Source organism: Miniopterus natalensis, chromosome 1 (genome assembly GCF_054644295.1).
Source record: "Miniopterus natalensis isolate mMinNat1 chromosome 1, mMinNat1.hap1, whole genome shotgun sequence".
NCBI lineage: Eukaryota > Metazoa > Chordata > Mammalia > Chiroptera > Miniopteridae > Miniopterus > Miniopterus natalensis.
The window spans coordinates 97887631-97908112 of record NC_142081.1 but is presented as its reverse complement, the minus strand read 5'-3'; the positions used below and the strand labels follow the sequence as shown (position 1 = coordinate 97908112).

Sequence of the window (20482 nt, the reverse complement as noted above, 5' to 3'; positions counted from 1 at the left end):
AGTCAGAAAGAATATTTGTACCCCGATGTTCATAGCAGCACAATTTACAATAGCCAAGATCTGGAAACAGCCCAAGTACTCATCAGTAGACAAGTGGATAAAAAAGCTGTGGAATACTATGCAGCTGTAAAGAAGAATCTCGTACCCTTTGGGACATTATGGATGGACCTGGAGAATATTATGCTAAGTGAAATAAGCCAGGCAGAGAAAGACAAACATCACATGATCTCGCTTATACTTGGAATCTAAAGAATTTAATAAACTGATGAACAGAATAGATTCAATGACTTGGAAGCATAGATGAGACTGATGAATGTCAGAGGGATGGAGGAGGGCGGGTGGGTGGAGGGGGAGAGAGTAACCAAAGAATTTATATGCATATATGCACAACCCAAGGACACAGATAATGGTGGGGAGAGGGACTGGGGAGGGGGAAGGGATGAGGTGGAATGGGTCATTAGGGAGAAAAGGGGACATCTGTAATATTTTAAACAAAAATTTTAAAAAATTTCCTTTAAATATTAAATGCAGAAAGACCAGGTTTCAGGCTTACAAGGATGATCTCACAGCCTATCCACTGAGCCATAGACAAGGCTTTATTTAATAGTAGAATTCCTGCCAGAATTTTTAAAAAATCTTTATCACTGGCTCCTCTCCCCTGATCCTACAACTAGCTTTTAGATTAATCCTCTGACATCATTTTCTGAAGAATGAATCATTGCCCCAGTGAAGATTAACACTTGGGTCTTCCTTGGTTGGCTCACAGACTCAGAGCTTCAAACTCCATGGCAGCTGCAAGACTATGCAGGCTTGCCACACACAGGGGAGGCAGCAAGACCTCTTGGAGGGGCCTGTTGTCTGAGCCTTGCCTTCAGCTGAAGAGATAAGAACCTACAACTTCGGCAACAGGAAATGACAAAGCAGTGACTGATGGGGAGCTGCTGTACAGGACTCATTATGGAGACTGCCAGCGGGCGATACACCCTTATCAGGGAGAAAATTGCATCAGTCCCCCTGAATTACTAGAGATTGGAAGCAGATTTCTTGGGACGCACTTCGTTAGATACCTAATCAGCAGGAGGTGGAGGGATACGGGCAGGCAAACCCCAAAGCCGGCAGGGCTGGGACAAATGTCTTTGTTAAACAGAATTTGTCAGTTTCCGCTCCAGGCTCCCTGGGGAGGGTTCAGGACCAGCTAATTGAATTAAGAACTGTGCACTCCAGCAGGAAGGCTCAGGGCGGGGTGAGAGGCAAGCAGCCCGGTAGGACACTTTCAGCACCAAGGACAGCAGCTGCGACCTGGCTAGTGTGTAATTGCCAGAGCAAGCTGGGACTGTTGCATTTTGCATGATCAAGGATCTGGAGGATGGAGTGGGTTGGAGAGAAGCAGAAGATGTAAATGGAGGAGGGGAAAACAGGTGGCCCAAAAAACCTTGAGCTCGAGATGCTCTTGGCCTGGTCTGTCTCAAATGATCCTCCTGCAGGCAACAGTGAGGGCTGAGAGGCATAAGGAAGGGGTGTCTTCTCCCCACCATGGCACTTACATGGTGTGGGGCAGCTGCTGCAGCAGCACAAGGAGTGGTGGGCTGGGCTCCAAGTCTGAGCCAATGCATGTCTATGCATTGCTTTGAGCTTTCAAAGTAGGTCTCCAATTACAGCCCTAAAGAAGCAGGACATGCTGCAGCCATGGAGCCACAGAACAAGAGGCCACTTGTCAGCCCCAAACTGCCTCAGTAAGCAGGGTATGACCTACCAAGTAGAAAAACAAGTAATCAGGCTTATGGGGTGGGCCAGCAGCCCCCACTCCCACCCTCACCTGGAGGAAAGGGGGAAAGCCAAGCAAGGCTGGACCTGAATAAGGAAGAGTTAGCCCCCAAGGTTTCACCCTCTCCCCATCCCCATTTTAGCACTGCCCCTTCCCCCATCCTCCACCCTGACCCACCACTTCCAGCAGCCTGGCCCCTCCCTCTAGTCTTAAGCAAGCTCCTATCCCATAAGTAACAAGGAGGGGAGGGTGCAATCCCCTTCCCAAAATAAGGCAGGTTGAAGCCGAGGAGCCTGGAGAGTAAAAGACTGTTAAGGCAAGTTTAGGCACTTGGTGAGGCACTGTGGTCTTTCTGGTGCCCTTTCTCTCATATGACAAGAGCAACTCCCTCTGGCCTACCTTGTGGGGCCTATACTATGTGGAGGTCTAAAGACTTTTCTCCAAAAGTCACCCACTCACCTTGTCCCCAACCCCCAGGCCACAATAGATCCTGGCAAAGTTGATTGGAAAGGTGGGCAGGTGACCTGCAGAGGCAAGGTGGGGAGGTGCTGGCATGAAACGGCTGTGGGAGCAGATATAGGCCAGAACCAGCCATGGGGAGAGCAGAGCAGTGCAGGCCCACTAGGGCTGGCCTGGCTACAGAAAGAGCAGCTGAGGGTCAGAAGGAAGTGTAATGGACAGTATATAGTCCATAGATGCTCTGTTTCCCTCCTTTCAGAACACACCTCACCCACCAGAGACTGAGGAGGTAAAGGCACTGGACTAGATAGGGTCAGTCTCATTTTTATTTTATCTTTGCAATGAAATTAAATTAATTATACATAATAAACTTCAGAATACACATAAAAGTACCTGGTGAATGTCCAGGTCCAGTCAGGAGCTCAGTAAATGTCAGCTCTGAATCACTGAGTTGACCCAGCTGGTACTGAGGCCACACATGGTGGATGTCAGAGACACAGGCTGTGGGAGAGGGGACTTCCTCAGCATTGTGTCCCTGCTTTCAGAAAGGATAGGGCACCTTTGGAGACCTTTCCCTTGATTTCATTACATCTATTTCCTCCTCTAACTGAATTAGATGGCAGTCTGTGAAATCCAGGACATCAAAATTGGCTCACTGCCTGGAAATGAGGAGAAATGTCATTATGGGTCCTGAATCAGCATCTCACCCCAGCCCCAGGGGCAACTTGGTCAATGGGGAGTTAGTCTTTCCTTCATTCTCTCTTGCATCCATCCATCCATCCATCCATCCATCCATCCATCCATGTGCATTCCGTTCTCCCCTGCAGCCAATCTGGTGTTCAGCTGTTTTGAACAAGAGAGAGATATGGTACTTTTTCCTGTATAAAACAGACAACCCAAAATCCCCAAACCATCTGACTCAGATGCTACACTGAGGCACTGGGTGTGTCAGTGAGGAGCCCCTGAGTGAATCCTGCCCTCTCTGCACCAAAGCTACTGAGAGGAGCAGGTGAGAGAGACAGCCAGGCCTAATGCCCAGTGACAAAACAATCCCAGAAGTCTTGGTTTTGACTTGGAGTAGGTGACATAGTCAGCCCCACGGTCACCCAAGCTTCATTCTTCCTACTTTAAGAATCTTTATATAGCTGCTTTCTCTTTGGAATTATTTATCCTTGTACCCATTTGACAGGGACAGGACAGGGAGATGAAGCCAGACTGCACTGGATACCTCTGTACTTGTGTGGCTATCCCTTACTCTACCAAAACAAGCTTCATATTAATGAATTTCTGCACATCAAATTTTATTTTTAAAGGGCATAAAGCAATCATTATTTAAAGGATCCCAGTGGTAAAGTGAAGGATCCTTGTCTGAATTCATCTGATTCATATTTGTGGGTTTTCATATAGAGTACCCAGTCCTCACTCTGTTTGCTCAGGGTCAGACATTCGAGCACATTTAACCCTGAACACATCTGTCCTGGTTGGCACTGTGCCCATTTTTCTGTTTACTTCTAGAACAATACTCTAGACAGTGGCATATTTGTCTGCTGTGTGGCCAAGACAGAATCCCATCAGCTGATGTAGGGTGGAAGTGGGTCAGCTTTGAGGTCCCTTCAAACTTGACACTGCATGATTCTTTGAACAATAGGCACTTTTTAGGGCTAAATATGAATTTTCAATAGAGTTTTAAAGTAACCTCTTCCCAGAGAGAGCATAAGACATGTCCCTGAGTCCAAGGAAATTAAAGTTTTGTTAGAAAAATAAAAATGGCAATCAAGCCTGGAGTTAGAGAACAATGTGAGCAGAGAGAGCCAGCGGCTGGGCTGGAAGAACCCAGAAAAACTCTGAGCAAGTGTGGGCAGAGGCCCTTAGGCTTCCTGGAGGGACTAGTATTTTAATGGAGTCAAATTCTAGACAAGCAGAGGTGAGAGTGGAAGTCATGCCAAGGGAGGAGGAAGAGAATAAGAAACAAGACAGGGAAGGGGAGAAAAGACTATGGGGGTGGAGTGCTCTGTTTAATGGGTGATAAGGGGAAAGAATCACAGAGGAGATGGAATGGAAAACAAGTTTACACAGCAAAGGGCATCACAGGAGTGTTGAGATTTTAGAAGCTGTTTTTCCTGCACTGAGTAGGGAGTCATAGATGGCATCATTTATTCTTTCAAAAGTATTTATTGAGCACCTACAATGAGGAAGACACGAGGGATAAACAAGGCCCCTGCTTACAAAAAGCTTACATTTCAGTGTGGGGGTTGGAGGAGGGAGGCAGACAGTAAACAACTGAACAAATTTTTTGAAAGCTAATTTTTTTTGTAAACTACTATGAACAGAGTAAAATGGTATAATGTGAAGAAAGAGTACATTGGAGGAGGGATTACTTTAGATAGGATGGGCCCTTATCTCAAAGAGCAAATCTAAGAAAATCACATTTGGGCTGAGACCTGAGTGAAGAGAAGGGAATGACCATGTAAAGTCCCATGAGGCTTTCCAGGTAGAGAGAACAGCAGATGCAAAGGCCTAGAGGCAGGAAAGAGCTTGGCTTGTTAGAGAAACATCAAGGACAGTGTGGTTAAGGCCCAGTGAGCAAGAGGGCAGGAGGTAGACAGGGACCAGACATGCAGGGCCTCCTGAGCCATGGGGTGTGGAAGGTGCACTTATGGTAGAGAGGCACAAAGAAATTTCTCTGCATTTTCTCTTCCCAGAGACCAGAAAACTTCTTAACACCAAACAACAACAAGGTTCTGCCCATCTTGGACCCTCAGATCTTAGATGAGAAGCTGGGTTCCATCCATGAGTCCTGGTCCAAGGCCACAGTGAGCTCCACAATGAAATCCAGCACATCCACCTATCAGGAAGCAGAAGAAGAGCCTCAGATGTCCCATGAAGTGGTGAGTGTTTCCTTCCCCCACGGTGGGGAAGGCTGGAGCAGTGATAGGGGTGAGTTGGAAGAGGTTGACTGCCCCTGTGGGCCTGGTTCACTCCTCAGGTGGCAAGTAGACCTCCCATTGGGCATAAGTGAGTTAACCCAAATTTAAACTAGAAGGTGTGGATTCTTCATTTTACATGGTTTCTTTATCTTTTTAATCAAAAGGCCATATGATTTCTTTTAAAACAAATCTTACAACACTTGTATGAGCTGGTTCCATTTACTCAAGTAGTCATCAACTCAGAACTTCCTCAGGAGCATGTCCACTGGGTAATGGGAAGCCCTGAGAAATTAGTTTTAGCTTCTAAAAGAGGGAATTGAGCCTCAAAGGAAAGAGGACACCACTTTTAGTCACAGAGTCTATGTCCTTGATCATGAAAGCTGGCATGGCTTCCTGTTGCCAGTTGGCCAGATGCTGGGAAAGAGTTGGTGAAGGTGGCCAAGGTGGTGTCTTAATTTGGTGAGAGGTCAGTGCTAGGTTCTAACCCCTTGCTGCAGATGGCTGAAGTGCAGGCCATCAAAAAGACAGTCCAGTCAAAGTCCCTAATTGAGGTACCACCCCAGTGACCATGAGTGAATTCAAATATGGCTTCCTCCCTTCTTTCACAGCGGATCCCATGGGGAACATTGCTCCAGAATATAAAAGAGCCCTATCCAAGGCTACTGGCCAATAGGGAAACCCTGGGCTTTCTCCTCTCAGGATCTGCCCCTCTCTACTAACAGCTTCCGCATCTCCCCCTGGCACTTCTGCACCTTTCTGGAACATGTCTCATTGGACCAATAGGAAGGGTTGCTGTCACTGGGTGTGCCTAGGGTGTTCCCACACGAAGCACCCCTGTCCATCTCAGAGCAAGGCCTTCCCTGGCAGGTGCCAGAGCACTCAGGCTACCTTCTAAACTCCTTCCTCTCACCTCTGCCTCTCAGGAAAGCAGTTCTTTGACCTGACCTTCTAGTTCAAGCATCAGTTGGGTTGGAAATAAAAATTCAGACCTGTCTTTGGAGACTTTGGACAGCATGAGTAAAACAATGCCTGAAATTTGTCTTGATCTTCCCTTAAGAGTTAAACCATAAGAGATGGGACAAGACAGCATCTTGAGAAGTCGAGGTTAGCCATGCGGAAGAATCATTTTTAAGCAAGAGGTTGAGTAACCATTGGGAGTGACAGAGGGGAGGAGGAGAAATAAGTGGCCCAAAGGCACTAAGAGGGATTCTGTGAGGCTCTGAGTACAAAAAAGGGGGCTCAGAGTTGCCCCATACCCACAGACTGTCAGAGATGTTGTGAGTGGGTCTAGATGGGGAACTAAAGCATGTCCTCTCTGAACACCACCTTAGCACACCCATCAGTGGGCTGGTCCCTCTAACCTTCCCTGCTGGGCACCTGGCAAGGCCACAAGCACCGGCTGCTCTCCCTGGTTTGCTCTGAGGTTAGGTTCACTCAGCCACCACCATTCAGCCTTTGAACTAAAAGCACACTGGCTCCAGGGCTCAGTTCAGGTGTGACCCAACACAAATGTAGGTAAATGCTTATTGGGTCATGTGACAGAAGCCCAGGCTAGAAAGGAAGTACATCAGAGAGAATCTTCAAGAGCATATAGTCTGAACTCCTAATTTTACAAAGATTGCAATAAGGATGAGGTGGATGACCCTGCCCAAGGCTCCAGACCCTATGTTGCCTTGCATATAACCAAGTGAATACCAGATGGCTATAAAGGCCCAGAAACCCAGCCCTGGACCCTTAAGCCACATGATACCACTGGGTGCCTCAGACACATAGTATTCAGGGCAGAGGGCCTGCCTCTCTCCCTTTCCCATCCTAGCCTGTCCAGGCCCCAACCTGTTCCTGACTCAGCTCCATTTCATTTATCCTCCCACCTCTGCCTTTCTTCCTTTCCTCTCTCCTCTCTCCCTTCTCCTCTCTTCTCTCATCTATTTCTCCTCTCTCTCTCTCTCTCTCTCTCTCTCTCTCTCTCTCTCTCTCATACACACACACACACATCCTGACCCTTTGTCCTCTTTGGGTCCTGAAGACCCAGACCCAGCTCCAGCTCTTAACAACTAGCCAGAACCTAGAAGGACCAAAGTAAGACCCAGACAAATATTCACATGGCCAGTAGAGCACAGTCACAAGCAATAGAAGTTGTGTGGGTAACAATGGAGTGTATGTTCATGACAATCATGAATAATTATGTAGCAATAGGTCACTGTTCCATAGCAACAAAACAAAATTACGTAGTAGTGGATGAGCTCATACAACCAAGAAACACAGTGACAAGCATGAGGACACAATCAGGGAGCAGCAGAGTGCAGCTGCATAGCAATAGACCCAAGCCATCCAGTGCTATCACACAGCACTGTGTTACAGGAAGGTGCGGCCACAGAACATAGCGATGAGCTAAGAATGTGGCATGGAAGCTGTAGACAGAGTTACAGAGCAGTAGAAGATAACTGATTAGCACTCAGACACATTTGGTGGAAACAGCATGGTCACAAGGTATGTGGCTCCTGAACGTGAGTCAGGAAGCAGTCACCAGCAGCAGGGCCTCGTGGTGTAGCAGTGGGCCCCAGGGACATGGCAGTGTAGTGAGCAAAGGCCCAAACCACCTCCCTGGGCTCTCGGCCACTCTGTCTGGGCCGTGAGCCTCAGCATCACCTGATTCCTGGAGTGTGTTTGTCTATGTCTAGTCTTGTATCACACTCCCCAGAGCCCAAGAAATAATTTAGCCTCTGATTTCCTTCAGAGCCTACTGCAGCTGAATAGGAAATTGAATATTTTCTGGAGAAAGAAGCACCTTGGGGGTGGAGAAGGTAGTAGAAGAGATGCAGGCTGTACCCTCTCCTCAGGGAGGATGCTGTGGATGCTCTCTGCTGTCCCAGGCCTGCCCGTCCCATCCCTGCAGCCCCACCAAGCCCCACTGGGGTACCCTCCCCCTCGTATGTCCTTGAAGCATCTTCCTTCCAGGGCTGCGATCCTGGCAATTCTTCCATCTTGGGCTCCTTTCATCCAGGACACTTGGTGTTGACAAAGGCATTTCAAGTACCATTTTGTCAATGTGGTGCAAAGCTCCTGTCCTGAGTGGACCACTGGGGTCAGGTCCCGTGGGTGTGATCTTGAGTCAAGTGCTGGGCCTGGGCAGAGCTAGAGGAAGCCTTCACCACCCTTTGGAGCAGCCCAGGAAGTCTTTTGAAAGAGGTGGGCCTAAAGTGGTGCAAAGAGTGAGAGGCATTCTGAACATGACAGGTCTCCAAACATTAACAACTTGCAAGCATCCTCCTTCACCTCTAGACGCCCCCAGCTCATCACATGCTGAGCCAGGCAATGTCCCCTCACACATACCAGGGGAGAGCAAGTAAGATGAGGGACTCCATGCTGTGTGCAGACAGGCTTGGTTCTGTTCACACAGGGCTTATAAAACACCAGCCATGTGCCTGATTCCCCAGTCTTCAGCAGTTGCATCAGCAATCCTCCAACCAGTCAGAAACTCCCAGCCCTGCCAGGTGCCCAGCTGTGTCCAGCTGTGCAGGGAGCCAGGATGAAGGAAGGCTGAGGCAAAGAAGAGGCCAAGGCTCTGAGCTCTAGAAGTTCTCCAGCCAGCAGGAGTTGAGCCGTACCCTGGGGAGACGAGAGACAGCAGAATGACACAGAGCAGGTGCCCAGCAAATATTTGGTGAGGATGAATGGCAAAGGGACATGACTGAGACAATGTACCTTCTTAAGTGTCACACCTACCCAGCATTGTTGGGCACATCTGGCGAGACCTCAGTAAAGAGAGAGAGAAGTAAGGAAGGCTTCCTGGAGGAGGTGAGCTATGCTTTGGATAAACAGAGTGCAGATATTCCAGCACACGATCTTACCCTCCTCTCTCTGGCTCCCTCCTCCTTTTCTTCCCCACCCCCTCGCTGTTTCTGCCTCTCCCTGCTTCAGTCTTTCTCTAGCTATCTCTATTTCTTTCTGATCTTCTGGTTTTCTCTTTCTCTTACTCCCTCATTTTCCCTCCCTCCTTTCCTCCACTACTCAGAGATTTGTGGCAGACCAGGGGGCCCTCATACCAGCAGATGAATAATTGACAAGGGTTGTTCAAAGATTCAGTGTAGTTTCTGCAACCACACCGTACTGGAATAACTCATTTCTTTCATTCATTCTTTGAAAGTCTTTCTCCCCTCCCTTCATCTTTCCTTATCCAGTCCCCACATGCTACCCCCCTCTGAGCATAACACTTTTGTTTCTCTTCCTTTCCTGAGTCTGCTAGACCCCAAAATGATCCCTAATCCCTCGGTTTCTTTGTGTCCACTTCCCCAGCTGTCTTACCCCATTTAACCTGCTCCTAAGTAAGTTGACTTTAGCTCCTCTGGACACCATTTCCCCAAGAAAGAGTTCTTCATTTCCCTGGTGAAGAGAGGAATGACGGCCAGAGTAGCTGTGGCTCCTCCTCTGTCACACAGCAGGGGAGGCGGGGGCTGGGGCCACAGAAAGACAGGCCTTCTGGCCCAGGGACCTCTTCCTTACCAGGTAGGCAGAAAGGTTCTGGCTCTGCCACACCTTCCCCAGGGTGACTTGGAGCACTTTGTGTACCTGAGCCTTGATTTTTCCATCTGTTCCACAGGATGTTACCTGCCTTACCTGCCTCTCGGGTCAAATGGAACAGGTGTGAGGCCTTGAAAAAAGGCTGGCATTGTAGCAGGGACACCTATGAGCATGGTCTTGCGTGTCTGCCTAGCATGGCTATAGGGTGATCAGCCATCTTTGTTTGCCCAGGACTGAGGGGTTCAGCAGTGCTAAAACCAAGATAGTCCCAGGTAAATCAGGAAACGGCTCACCCTCCATAGCATGGGCCCTCCCCTGTCCCAGACCTATTCCATTCAAGGTTGCCACACTCTCAGCCCCCTCAGCCCCCTTAGACCACAGAGTACACACCCTCTGCTCCCCAGCCCATTTTCACACTGTTCCTTGCACTCATCAGCTCCTTGAAGTAACCTTGAACTTCCTTCCCCTTTCTGGGACCCTGTTCCTTCTTCTGTCAGCAGAGGTTGGAGCAGATGTTCCCGAGTCCCCTGAGGCTCCTGTGCCATGACTGGAGCCTGGGTCCTGGCCCCAGTCCACTACCCAGAATGGGGTCTGCAGACTGGTAAGGCTGAGGCTCAGAGGTCTCGGTTGCCTTGGCACCACCTGGTGGCAGGTACTGAGTCTGAGCAGGAGCCTCCTGCAGCACCCACAGTAGTCACTTAAGCATGGACACTACCCACATCTGTGGCCACTAGTAGCAGGAAAATCAGCCCAGGGTAATGATATCACAAGGCCCGGGAGCCTGAGGCTGGCTCTCACCGGTCATAGTGACACAAAACCCCAACCTGGGAGACAGCTCACCTGGGTCCTGAGAGTCCAAGGCCTTTGGAGAGGCAGAGAAAATACAACAGAAACAGAGAGTGAGACAGAGACAAAGAAAGCACAACCATCTGGTGTCCATCTCAACAGCCTCCAATCAGGTGCCCCTGACAGTCCCCTTCCACACAAGCCACCAGATGCTTTCCTGAAACACCATGGTCACCCCATCCCTCCTGCTTCCACACCTGTGTTTCTGTAGCCCTGACTCCACTGCCCAGGGCTCGTGGTCCCACTTTGCCAAGTTAGTTTTCTGTCCTAGTCACCTCCACAAACACCCCTGTTCTGTCCACCTGGTTGGAAGGCCCACCTAAAGGCATGTGTTCATCACACAGGAGCACTGTATCCCACTCCTTGCCCTCTCCTAAGCCCAGCTCCTGCAGGCAGGGGTGTTCTCAGTCCTCTTCAGCTCCTCTCTGCACTCCATAGCCCCTAAATAGTAAGCCCTGGGAGTTGGGGGTCTAAAATATGTCTTGTGAGGTTACAACAATCACAGCTCTTGGGCTCTGCTGAGAACCCCCATGAGAGAGAGCTCCTCTCCTCTTCCTCTTCCTACTTCCTTCTCTTCCTCCTCCTCCAATTCCTGGGGAGGAGAGGGGCTGGGGAGGCACTAACCTAGCATTTGAGGAAGAAAAGAGAGGGAAGGAGGGAAAAAGGTAGAAAGAAAGAAATAAGGTTCATCCTACATGTGTCTCTGTTATCTCTCCCTGCAGACCCCTCCTACCCCCTCCTCTCATACATGTGGCTCTAGCAGGTTTGAGTACATGTCTAACACTCAAGAGCTGTGTGGTCTTAGATAGATCGCTCACCCTCTCTGGGCCTGTCTCTTCACTGTGAAGTGGTGAGAATACTTCCCTTCTTGAGGCTGGGGCGAGAATTAACAAAAGAGGGGATGGCAGCACCTTGGAAACTGTAAAGAGCTGTCCACTTTGCAGGAGGCTTATTAATAGTCACTATATTCACAGGGCCCTTCCAGACAGAATAAAAGGAAGGAAGCACAAGTCCCCTGACCTCCCCTCTCTGACCCCTTCTCCAGCGGAACTCTTCCCAGAGCCCTGATCCACTTCCACCTCCCTCCTTCCCCCTATCCCCAAAATCTCCCTAGTGGGCCATTCTCCTCCTCAATCCATCACCTGGGACTAAAGAAATTAATAAAAGAGACTCATAACTCAGCTGCAGGGGTGCAGCAGATATTTACGGCTCCTTTTCAATTTGCAGAGAGATTAAGTGTTTGTGGATTTATTGTCTCTTGGTGTGTTTGTGAGTGGTTAAGCAAGGCCCCCATAGGCCAGCCTCCTCCCCCACTCCACACACTCTAGCTGGTGGTCTTACCACCCCCACACCATCCCTACCCCTGCCAACTCCCAGGAGCCTGGTGGGGGAGCCACTGGCCCCTGGAGTGGGCTTGTCTTCCTGAACAACTTGCCCAGAGGAGCAAGTGGGCAGGAAAGAGCCCCAGAACCCATGAAACCAGGTATTAACCAGGATGGGAGGGGTGCCATCCTTAGATGATTTAGAGGGCCCTTTCTGGGACTCTGTCAGCCTCATCTCTCCCCATAGAGCAAAGGGTGCAAGGGGGCCAGGTAAATGTGGCCCAGAACCCCAACTCTATAATTCTAGACCTCTATCTGGGTATCCAAGACCCCAGAATTCCCTGCCCAAATGGACCTGAGTCTGCTTCTGAACACTGTGCAGACCTCTTCCTGAAGTTCATTCTCCTAAGAGTAGAATAGTTTCAGGGGGTTGCACCCCAATGGCCAGGGGATGGCTGTTGGTAGCCTTTATTTATGCTCTTGTCCTTGGCTCCACAGACATTAGGGGTGGATCTGGAGAGGAGGAGAAAGCCCCAGCCTAACTGGGGAGGAGTCTGCAGAGGCCAAGGGAAGTGATACAGCCTGGGGAGGCTGGTGAACAAGGAGCACCAACCCCAGGGGCTGGGAAAGCAAAAGAGCTCTGCCCATGTATGAGCAGTGCTTGAAGAGCCAAGAAGGGGGCACTGCGAACAACAAAGGTTAAGTGCTCCCCAATCCCCTGGGTTGCCTCTCCCCTTTTTGTTGACTTCACTGTCTGCCACATGCACTCACTCATACATTTGACTAGCTTTTTGAGCATCTGCTATGTGCCAAGTCCTGTGATATCCCGCGTAGACAGTGAGCCAATGTCAGACACTGTTTGTGACTGGCTTTGAGTACCCTTTTTGAAGCTTTCTGCACTCCACAGCTTGTGGTTCCCTCTGCTGAGACTGGGTTAATTTGGAAAGGACCAGGATGTGCACCAAGGTCTGATTTCCAGGCCCTGGGTCCAGAAGCAAATCAGACCCTATCTCATCTGTTAAATGGAGGGAATACTCTCTCCTATCTGAATCTTGAGACTTTAGAGAGGATTAAAGAGAGAGGATACAGCACCTTGGAAACTATGAAGGACTGTCTACTTTTTAGGAGGTTTATTAATAGTCATTGTGTTCATGGGGCCCTTCCAGACTGAGGGGAAAAAGGGAAGCAACACAGCTTACCCAGGCCTTCCTTTCTGACCCCTCTCCAGAAGCTCTCTTCAAGCTAAGTGACAATAACATAAAGATAACCTCCTGCAAAAGTCCCTATCCTCTGGAAGCCAAGTTCAGCAGAAAGACACTTCGGGAATCAGTGGAGAAAGATGTGTCCAGGACTGGGGTACAGTCTGCTCAGGGGATTAAGGAAGCACAGAGGGAGGTGTACCTAATCCTAACCCTCATCCTACCCAGCCAGGCAGGGCACTTTTTATACGGAATGTCAGGGGGTAGTCCCCAGATATCACTGTCATCAATGGTATTGGTATAAAAACCATGATAGATCTGTAATTTGCCGATAGAAGAGAAGTGAAGATGGATGAACTTGCTTCTGTAAGAGGAGCCTGTGTGTGAAGATGTGTGTCTCCATATCTCTCTCTCACCCAGAGGCACTGTGGAGCCCTCAGATTAACCCATCCGTGTCTGGCCCTCGGTTTCTTTATCTGTAAAATGGGGAGAATGCATCCCTAAAGTGAGGGATGAGGAAGTCTTAGGTGTGTGGAGGAGAGAACTGAGGAGGTAAGTGTGACAGAGGATTGACCAAATCAGGGCCTAGCTCCAAGCACCCAAAGGATTAGAGGAGATATGGATGAGTGGGCGACTGGAGCAGAGGGCCCCCAAGGAGGAAAGAAAACAGCTGAGAAAACATGCCATGGGAGGGGCCCCAGGAAACCTGGGGTCCGTTGACTCTGCCATTGACTTGAGGACTCACCCTGGCTGCTCCCTCACCACCTTCCCTGGGCCTCAGCCTCCCCCTCTGTGCAGTGATGGGCCTGGTGTTGATCATTTCTTCTTTTAGCCTGGCATTTAAGGCAGGTGGAATGGGACGACCCCCTGGCTCTGCTCCTTAGCAAGATGTCTGCTGCTGCCCCTATCACTGTCCATCTCAGTTCCTCCATTAAACGGTGGGTGGGCAGGAGTGCAGCTCTCAGTAAATGAAGTCAAGATGATGAGGCCATAAATTGCTGAGGGCTGGAATCATCCATTGGTGAGGGCAGGAGGGACTACAGAACCAGGGGTGACTGGGAGAGATCTGCTAACCTGGGAAATAAGGCCCACCTCTTCTGCAAACTTCCAGCTTAGCCCTCCTTTTAATAACACTAATTATATCCATCAATCTTTATTGAGCTCTTACTCGGCTCCCAGAACTTTAATCATAATCTCATTTCATCCTTGCACCAATCCAATGAAGAAAGCACAATTATCATCTCCACTTACAGGTAGAGAAACTGATGGTAGCTCAGTAACCCTCCGGGGCTCTGGGGCAATATACCAAAGGAGAGCACTGGTCCAACACAGATCTGTGCTCACCAGCCCAGTGCCTGCTCCTGCAGCCATCCTGGCCATACCTCCTGACTCAGAAGTCAAGAGCCTGGTGAGCCTGACTCACCCACTTCCCTGCTTGTCTGGATGGGCAGGCTGCCTCGGTTTCCTAGTAAACACCAAAAACAGAGTTGTGTACTTCGGTGCCCTCCCCAGACATGCACCAAACCTCTGAGAGGCCTACACACCATATGTCTAAACTCCAAATAATAAAAAGTTATCAACCAAGCTGTGGCTAACAAACTATTAAATATGGTCTATTCTTCTACCTTAAAAAATACTCCTTCTTAACATCTCCAGAGATTTCTCAGATTCCACATTGGACCCTGGTGACATGGGGAAAGCAGGTCCCAGTCCCCTTCGCCCAGTCCCCATCTGTGCCCTTCTCACCTGGCTCAGTTTCAAGTCCCACACACTAATAACCCAATGACCATGTGAGACCTTTCACATATGATGCATAAGGGTACATCAGCACCTTCAGGAGAACAGGCCAAGCAAGTAGAAGGGAATTCCAGGGTCCCAGGTAGCCAGGCTGCGGTTCAGAGGGATGCTCAAGCTCTGGCTGGGCACTCCCCCTTAGCCCACCAATTCCTGGCCCCATGGGCAGAGTTGTAGCCTTAGGAGGGCCAGAGCAGGACCCTCAAACACACAGGGCCAGGGCAGGGCTAAGGATAGAACTGTCCTTCCCCCAGTTTAGTGACTCTATTAGGGTGGACTCCTGAGCTCAGATTAAATGCTTTTCAGTACAATCCAATTTCCTCTGACATGGACTAGAAAAGGCCACTCCGCGTGCGCGCTCACACACACACACACACACACACACACACACACACACTCTACACTTGGTGTTAAATATCCAATCAGGTCCAAAGATAATAGAGAAAGACCAGTTCACTCCCAGTTTAATCAGATAAAATGCCCATTCATCGCGTCCTGCCAGGGGCTGACGTCCCCTCCTCCATGAAGCCAGGTCAGAGGATGGGGGAAGGGGGCTACAGGAAAGGGGCTAGAGATGAGAGGGAACTGTGGGGGCCTAGAAGCTAGAAGCAGATTGAATAGGTGGGCTGTGCTTTTAAATCTTCAAGGAGGGGGCAGCAGTTGCCCTTGGGGGACTAATTATCCTTCAGCCTTTAGCCAGCTTACTCAAACAGACAAAGGGGAGCTTTGCAGCCCTGATGGCGCTAAGCTTCTGTTTTTACTGTCAGATATGCAAATACCTTTGGCTTGGTGGACTCCAGGGAGGGCTGGACAGTGGCTAAGGGATTTGAAAGGGCAGGAACAGCCTGGCGGCTAGACCCACTGCGAGGACAGGAGGGGACAGGACGAGTGTGGGAAACTGGAGGCATCTCACCCTCCCTCCTCTAGCTGGGTGGGGAGCCCACTCTGAGCCCTGCTTGATCAGCTGGGAAAGTCTTATGGAAGCCAAGGCGAAGACCCCTCTCTCCCACCTTCTCCTTTACGTGGGTGGGAGGCTCCTGTGGAGGGCCAGAGAGTCTCCCTCAGGAAGCTGGCTCAGGGTCCAGGAGCTGATCTTCCAGATTGGGCCCTCCTGCCAATTTTACCCCCTCCACCCAGCCATCGGGTGACCTATCCAAAACACAAAATATGTTGCCTTTACTTTCAACTTTTCTGTGACTCACCTGTACCGTGAGCTCCCCAGCCTGATGGCCCTTGTGACTTCTGAAGCCTGTGCCCAACCCAGAATATTTTACCCACAACTAATCCTAATGGTACTTCCAGCTCCAGACCTTTGTTCCTCTACTCTGTCTGCCTGATATCCCCTTCTCCACCCCACCTCAGGTTCCCAGCACATAGTAGGTGCTCAGTAAATGAGTCCAGTGGATGCATAAAATGCCCCTTCTTAAGCAGCCACATGGCCCTGAGAGATGACAGATCTTCATCAGAGAGGGAGCGTTTGTTCCCCACTCAGCTCCCATCCAGCACCTACAAGAGCCTCAGTCTTTCAGCTATGAAATGGGGATAATGATAACCCATACCCCAAGGCTGGCAGCAAAAATCCCAAGGTGTATGGAGAAGCCTTTGTGAACTGTGACAGACCTCTGGTGCTTAATCATTCACTGCAGGAGTGAGGACAGTGTAGAAGAGTTGGGGGCAGGGAGGGTTAGAGACCAGATTCCATCTCTCTCAGCCCCTCCAGGGCCCTCATATCAGACATCCATCAGCCCCACTCCCTTGGGGAGTCCATTCCTCCACTATACATGGGTCTCTGCCCTGCCCATCCCAACTCCCCAAGTCCTCTACCCAGCCAGGTTTCACTGCCATCTTAGCAGGAGGGGCCTGGGCCCTGGACCTTAAAGTGGAAAAGGAGCTTAGAAATCCCAGACAAGTGTTCCTGAGCCAGGGCTGGAGAGGGGCTTGGTTCAAAAGGTCTCAGTAATCAGGTTTTGCATTCTGAGACTGACATGAGGTGGGCAGGGGCACAGACATCCTGAGAGACTGAGTGAAGAGGGTGTCCCAGGCAACAGAGCACCCCTATGAAGCCCCTTCCTCTCATTGCTGCTGGTATGTGTGAGGGTCTGGACCCAAGAGGGTTGATGTGGGGGGCTAGTCATGAGGGAAAATGGCCCAAAAAGGCCAGCTGACAAGCCAAGTGAGAAGGGACTCTCTAGAAATCAACTGTCCTGTGGCTCAGTCCTCCAAAAACAAAGTGGGCTACACAGATTTCCAGAAGCATTTGCCCAGGAGTCTGAAAATGGAGACACTGCGTAGCTCTGAGGTGTGCCTGGAGCCCTGTAGAAATGGAGTGGGGTTTCCAGGCACCCAGGCGAGGAGATGAGCCAGCCTGAGCTGCAGGCAAGAGGAGTCCAGCCACTAAGAATGGGGGCAGAGGACATACGGCCCCTAAGAAAGAATGTGGATGGGGCAAGAGAGGGAGAGACAGGTAGGCGAGTGCAAGGGATAGGAACCTACATAAACATGTCCCGTTCCCAAGTTCCCTAAGGTGTTGCCCAGCCATGCCAACCTCCCCACAGAAAGCCCTGGGGGTCTGCTCCTTTTAGCCACCAAGCCTCTGCATTTGGAGCAGAGAACTCCTCTGTCTCCACTGGCCTTGAAGTGCTGCCTTCCCAGGAGCTAAGATGAGCCCAAGACACAGGAAAGGGAGGCCTCACCTGCAGCTCCCTGTTACCCCAGTCCCACCCCCATCTACTGTGCCTCTCTGGGTCCCTCAGGAGGCCCAGAAGTCTGGCCTGGGCTCCTGCTCCCACACCAGAGACTTAGCAGGTGGCCCCAGGACCTCTCCCCCCAATACACATTCCTGCCCCAGGGATCTTTTCTCCTTGCATGGAGAGGGGACAATAAAAAGGAAGCAATGTCCCACACCTTCACAGAAATAATGAAATAGGGGAGAATGAAAATGAGAGCCTAGAATTCAGGCCTGGAAAGCACACTGAAGAGATGATGCTCTAATAGTAGAATCACAGTTCCCTCCAGCCAAAGATGACCAGAACACACCTGTAACTGAAGCAAGTTGGGTTTATTAACACTGCAGCCAAGGACCACCCATCAGGGAGAGTGTGTTGGAAAGTTCTGTGATGTGGGGAGAGTTCAAGGACACAGGGCTTGCTCTGATTGGATGCTCTTGGGAGGCGTAACTCTGAGTGGGAATTGAAAATAATTCCCATAATTATCCAGTAGGCAGGAGGAATGAAGGGAAGCTTAAACTGACCTTGATAAAGCAGCAGCAGACAGATTATCCAACGAAGGCTGTTGTCTGGTCATTTTTGTGGTTTGGGAATGTGCCTGTGTCAGCTGTGTTCGGACTTGCTTGTGCTGTGGTCTTTTTTTTTGTATGTCTTGCTTTGTCGTGGTCAGAGTGACCTTGCTGGATGCTGTGGAATTATGTTCCACAAGAGGACACCAAGGTCTCGTGGTGCATGCCAGGACAGCTCCTGGCCACCAAGGGCTGCTTTTTTCTTTCTCAGCAGCTCCAGGCAGTGACAGAGGAGAGAGAAGGGGCATGTGTTACACATGTACAGGTGCCAGGTGCTGTGCTCAACCCTAGACAGTCTGCCCACTTAATCTTTACCACAGCCTTCTCCCCACTGCACAGATGATGAAACTGAAGCTCAAAGAAGCAAAGTGCTCATGGGAGTCATGAGTGACTGGCAAAACTGGAATGTAAACCCTAAACTCCCTACCTCCAAAGTCCCTTCCACCCCCTACCTTTGGTTGGCCTGGAGGCTGAGCCTCCATCCACTCCCACTCATGGGAAACAGGACCCTAAATTGTGTCCCCCAAAGCATCCCAGCTGGGCACCTCTTGCTGAGAGGCCTCTGCCCAGATGTCATAGGCCAGCCACAGTGTCACCAGCCACTCTGGCCCAGGCTGGTCCCCTGTGCCTAGAGGTGTGAGGGGTAATGAGGCCCCATAATTAAGGTTTCTGGAGACATGGCTGGGAAATTTATAGACAGGCTTGGTCAATAATTGTGCTCCCAGCTGCAGATCCAGCAAGACATTGATAAGTGCTCGTTACAGCTTCTCCCACTCCCTGTCTTACCCCCCCACCCCCACCCCCCCGCCTGTCAGCCAGTCTGTTCACAGCATCTATGTACACAGGTTTCGCTCAATTAATTTGCACTTGTTGGGACCATCTGTTCTTTTCATGTGTCCTTATCGAGAGTGTGTGGGGCCCTGTTTCGTCCTCAGAGCAGAAACATGGCACCTCCCTCAAACTGGAACTCCCAGAACAGAATCATGTCTCCCACCTCAGACTGGGGCTCCTCAAGGTGGGCACTGCCTCCTTCCTCAGTCTAGGGCTTCTGAAGGTAGGACCAGGTCTTTTTCCTTCATCTCCATCCTCACCCCTGGCCCCTCACCCTGGGAAGCCATACAGGCCCCCTCAGAGCCTGACCCCACCAGGCAGCGCCTTGACCCCCTGGAGGGAGCCCCCAGTCCCCTGGAAGGCTGGCTGCTCCTGGGGACTGAGAAGCAGGTCTCCATTTCCGGTCCCAGCCCTGGCTCCTGCTCCAAGAACAGTGACATCATTGATTCACAGGGTCAGAGGGGACTGAGAAGCCACTGCCAAGTCTGTTTCTCTCACAGAGCAAGGGTGAAGGGTGGCATGGGGATCAAGACTCAGACAGCCCTCTGGGGCAGGGTGGGCATGGCCTGGTGGCTCTGGGATGCCAAGGCAGGTAGCCTACCCAAGAAGAAAGGGCAGCATCCTAAGGGCACCTGCCCATGGCTATCTCCCCATCCAATTTCCTGGTGGCCAACATCTCACCCCTGCTCCTCTGGGAGCCACTCTTCCCTCTAGAAGGTCTCATCCCCTTCCAGCTCTGAAAGATTATGATGCCATTCTGGGCAATTTTATAAGGTGACCAGGCCTTATCCTGGGAGGGTCTTTATAGTCATGCTTGGTGCCAGCATCCAGCTCAGCCCAGCCCACTTTACCTGACTATAACAGGATCCTCACTGGGTGTTGGCCTGGTACTCAAGGCCTTATGACTGGGCCCTGCAGCCATGCCAACCGCATCTCGTACCACCCCTCCTCACTATGCCAGGCTGCTTCTCACACACCTTTGCTCCTGCTGTTCCCTCTGCTAGAAACTGGGGACCCTATGGAGGGGAGATCTTAGCCCTAGTGAGTGAGGAAGTGGGGAGCATGAACCCTGCTCTGTGGACTCAAAGGCCACTTGAGGACAGGAGAGCCAGCCCCAGGGTCTGGGGAGGTGGTTAAGAGTGTGGGCTCTGGAAACAGCTTCCCCACTGGGACAAATTCTCTGACCTCTTCCTGCCTCACTTCCTCCTTCTGTAGAATGGGCATCTGCCTTGTTCAGTTACTTGGGGGCATGAAGTTATATTGATCCATATAAAGTATTTAGAACATTTCCTCTCATAGTGAGCCCTTGTTACTACCTTCCTGGTTCAGGCTCTGGAAACTCAGAAAAGGAAGTCACCACCCCTTCTAGCCAAGGAGGGTGGGAAAAGCTTTTGTCTGGAGGAGAGCTCAGAAGAATGGATCAACAGAGAAAGGGCGAGGGCGCCTCTGTCCTGTTGGTGGAGGAACTGCAAAGGCAGAGTGGATAGAACAGAACTGTTCTTCCCCTGAGGGTCTGAGGCTGC

The 20482-nt window shown here is 50.6% G+C and overlaps 1 protein-coding gene across 1 annotated transcript in view; it reads left to right on the top strand.

Annotated features, from left to right (window-relative positions):
- CCDC33 (coiled-coil domain containing 33) overlaps positions 1–20482 on the top strand; it is a 119694-nt gene that overhangs the window by 68619 nt on the left and 30593 nt on the right. The window contains 1 exon segment of the mRNA XM_087819399.1: positions 4927–5112. Within this exon segment, the coding sequence (XP_087675525.1) occupies positions 4927–5112 (186 nt within the window).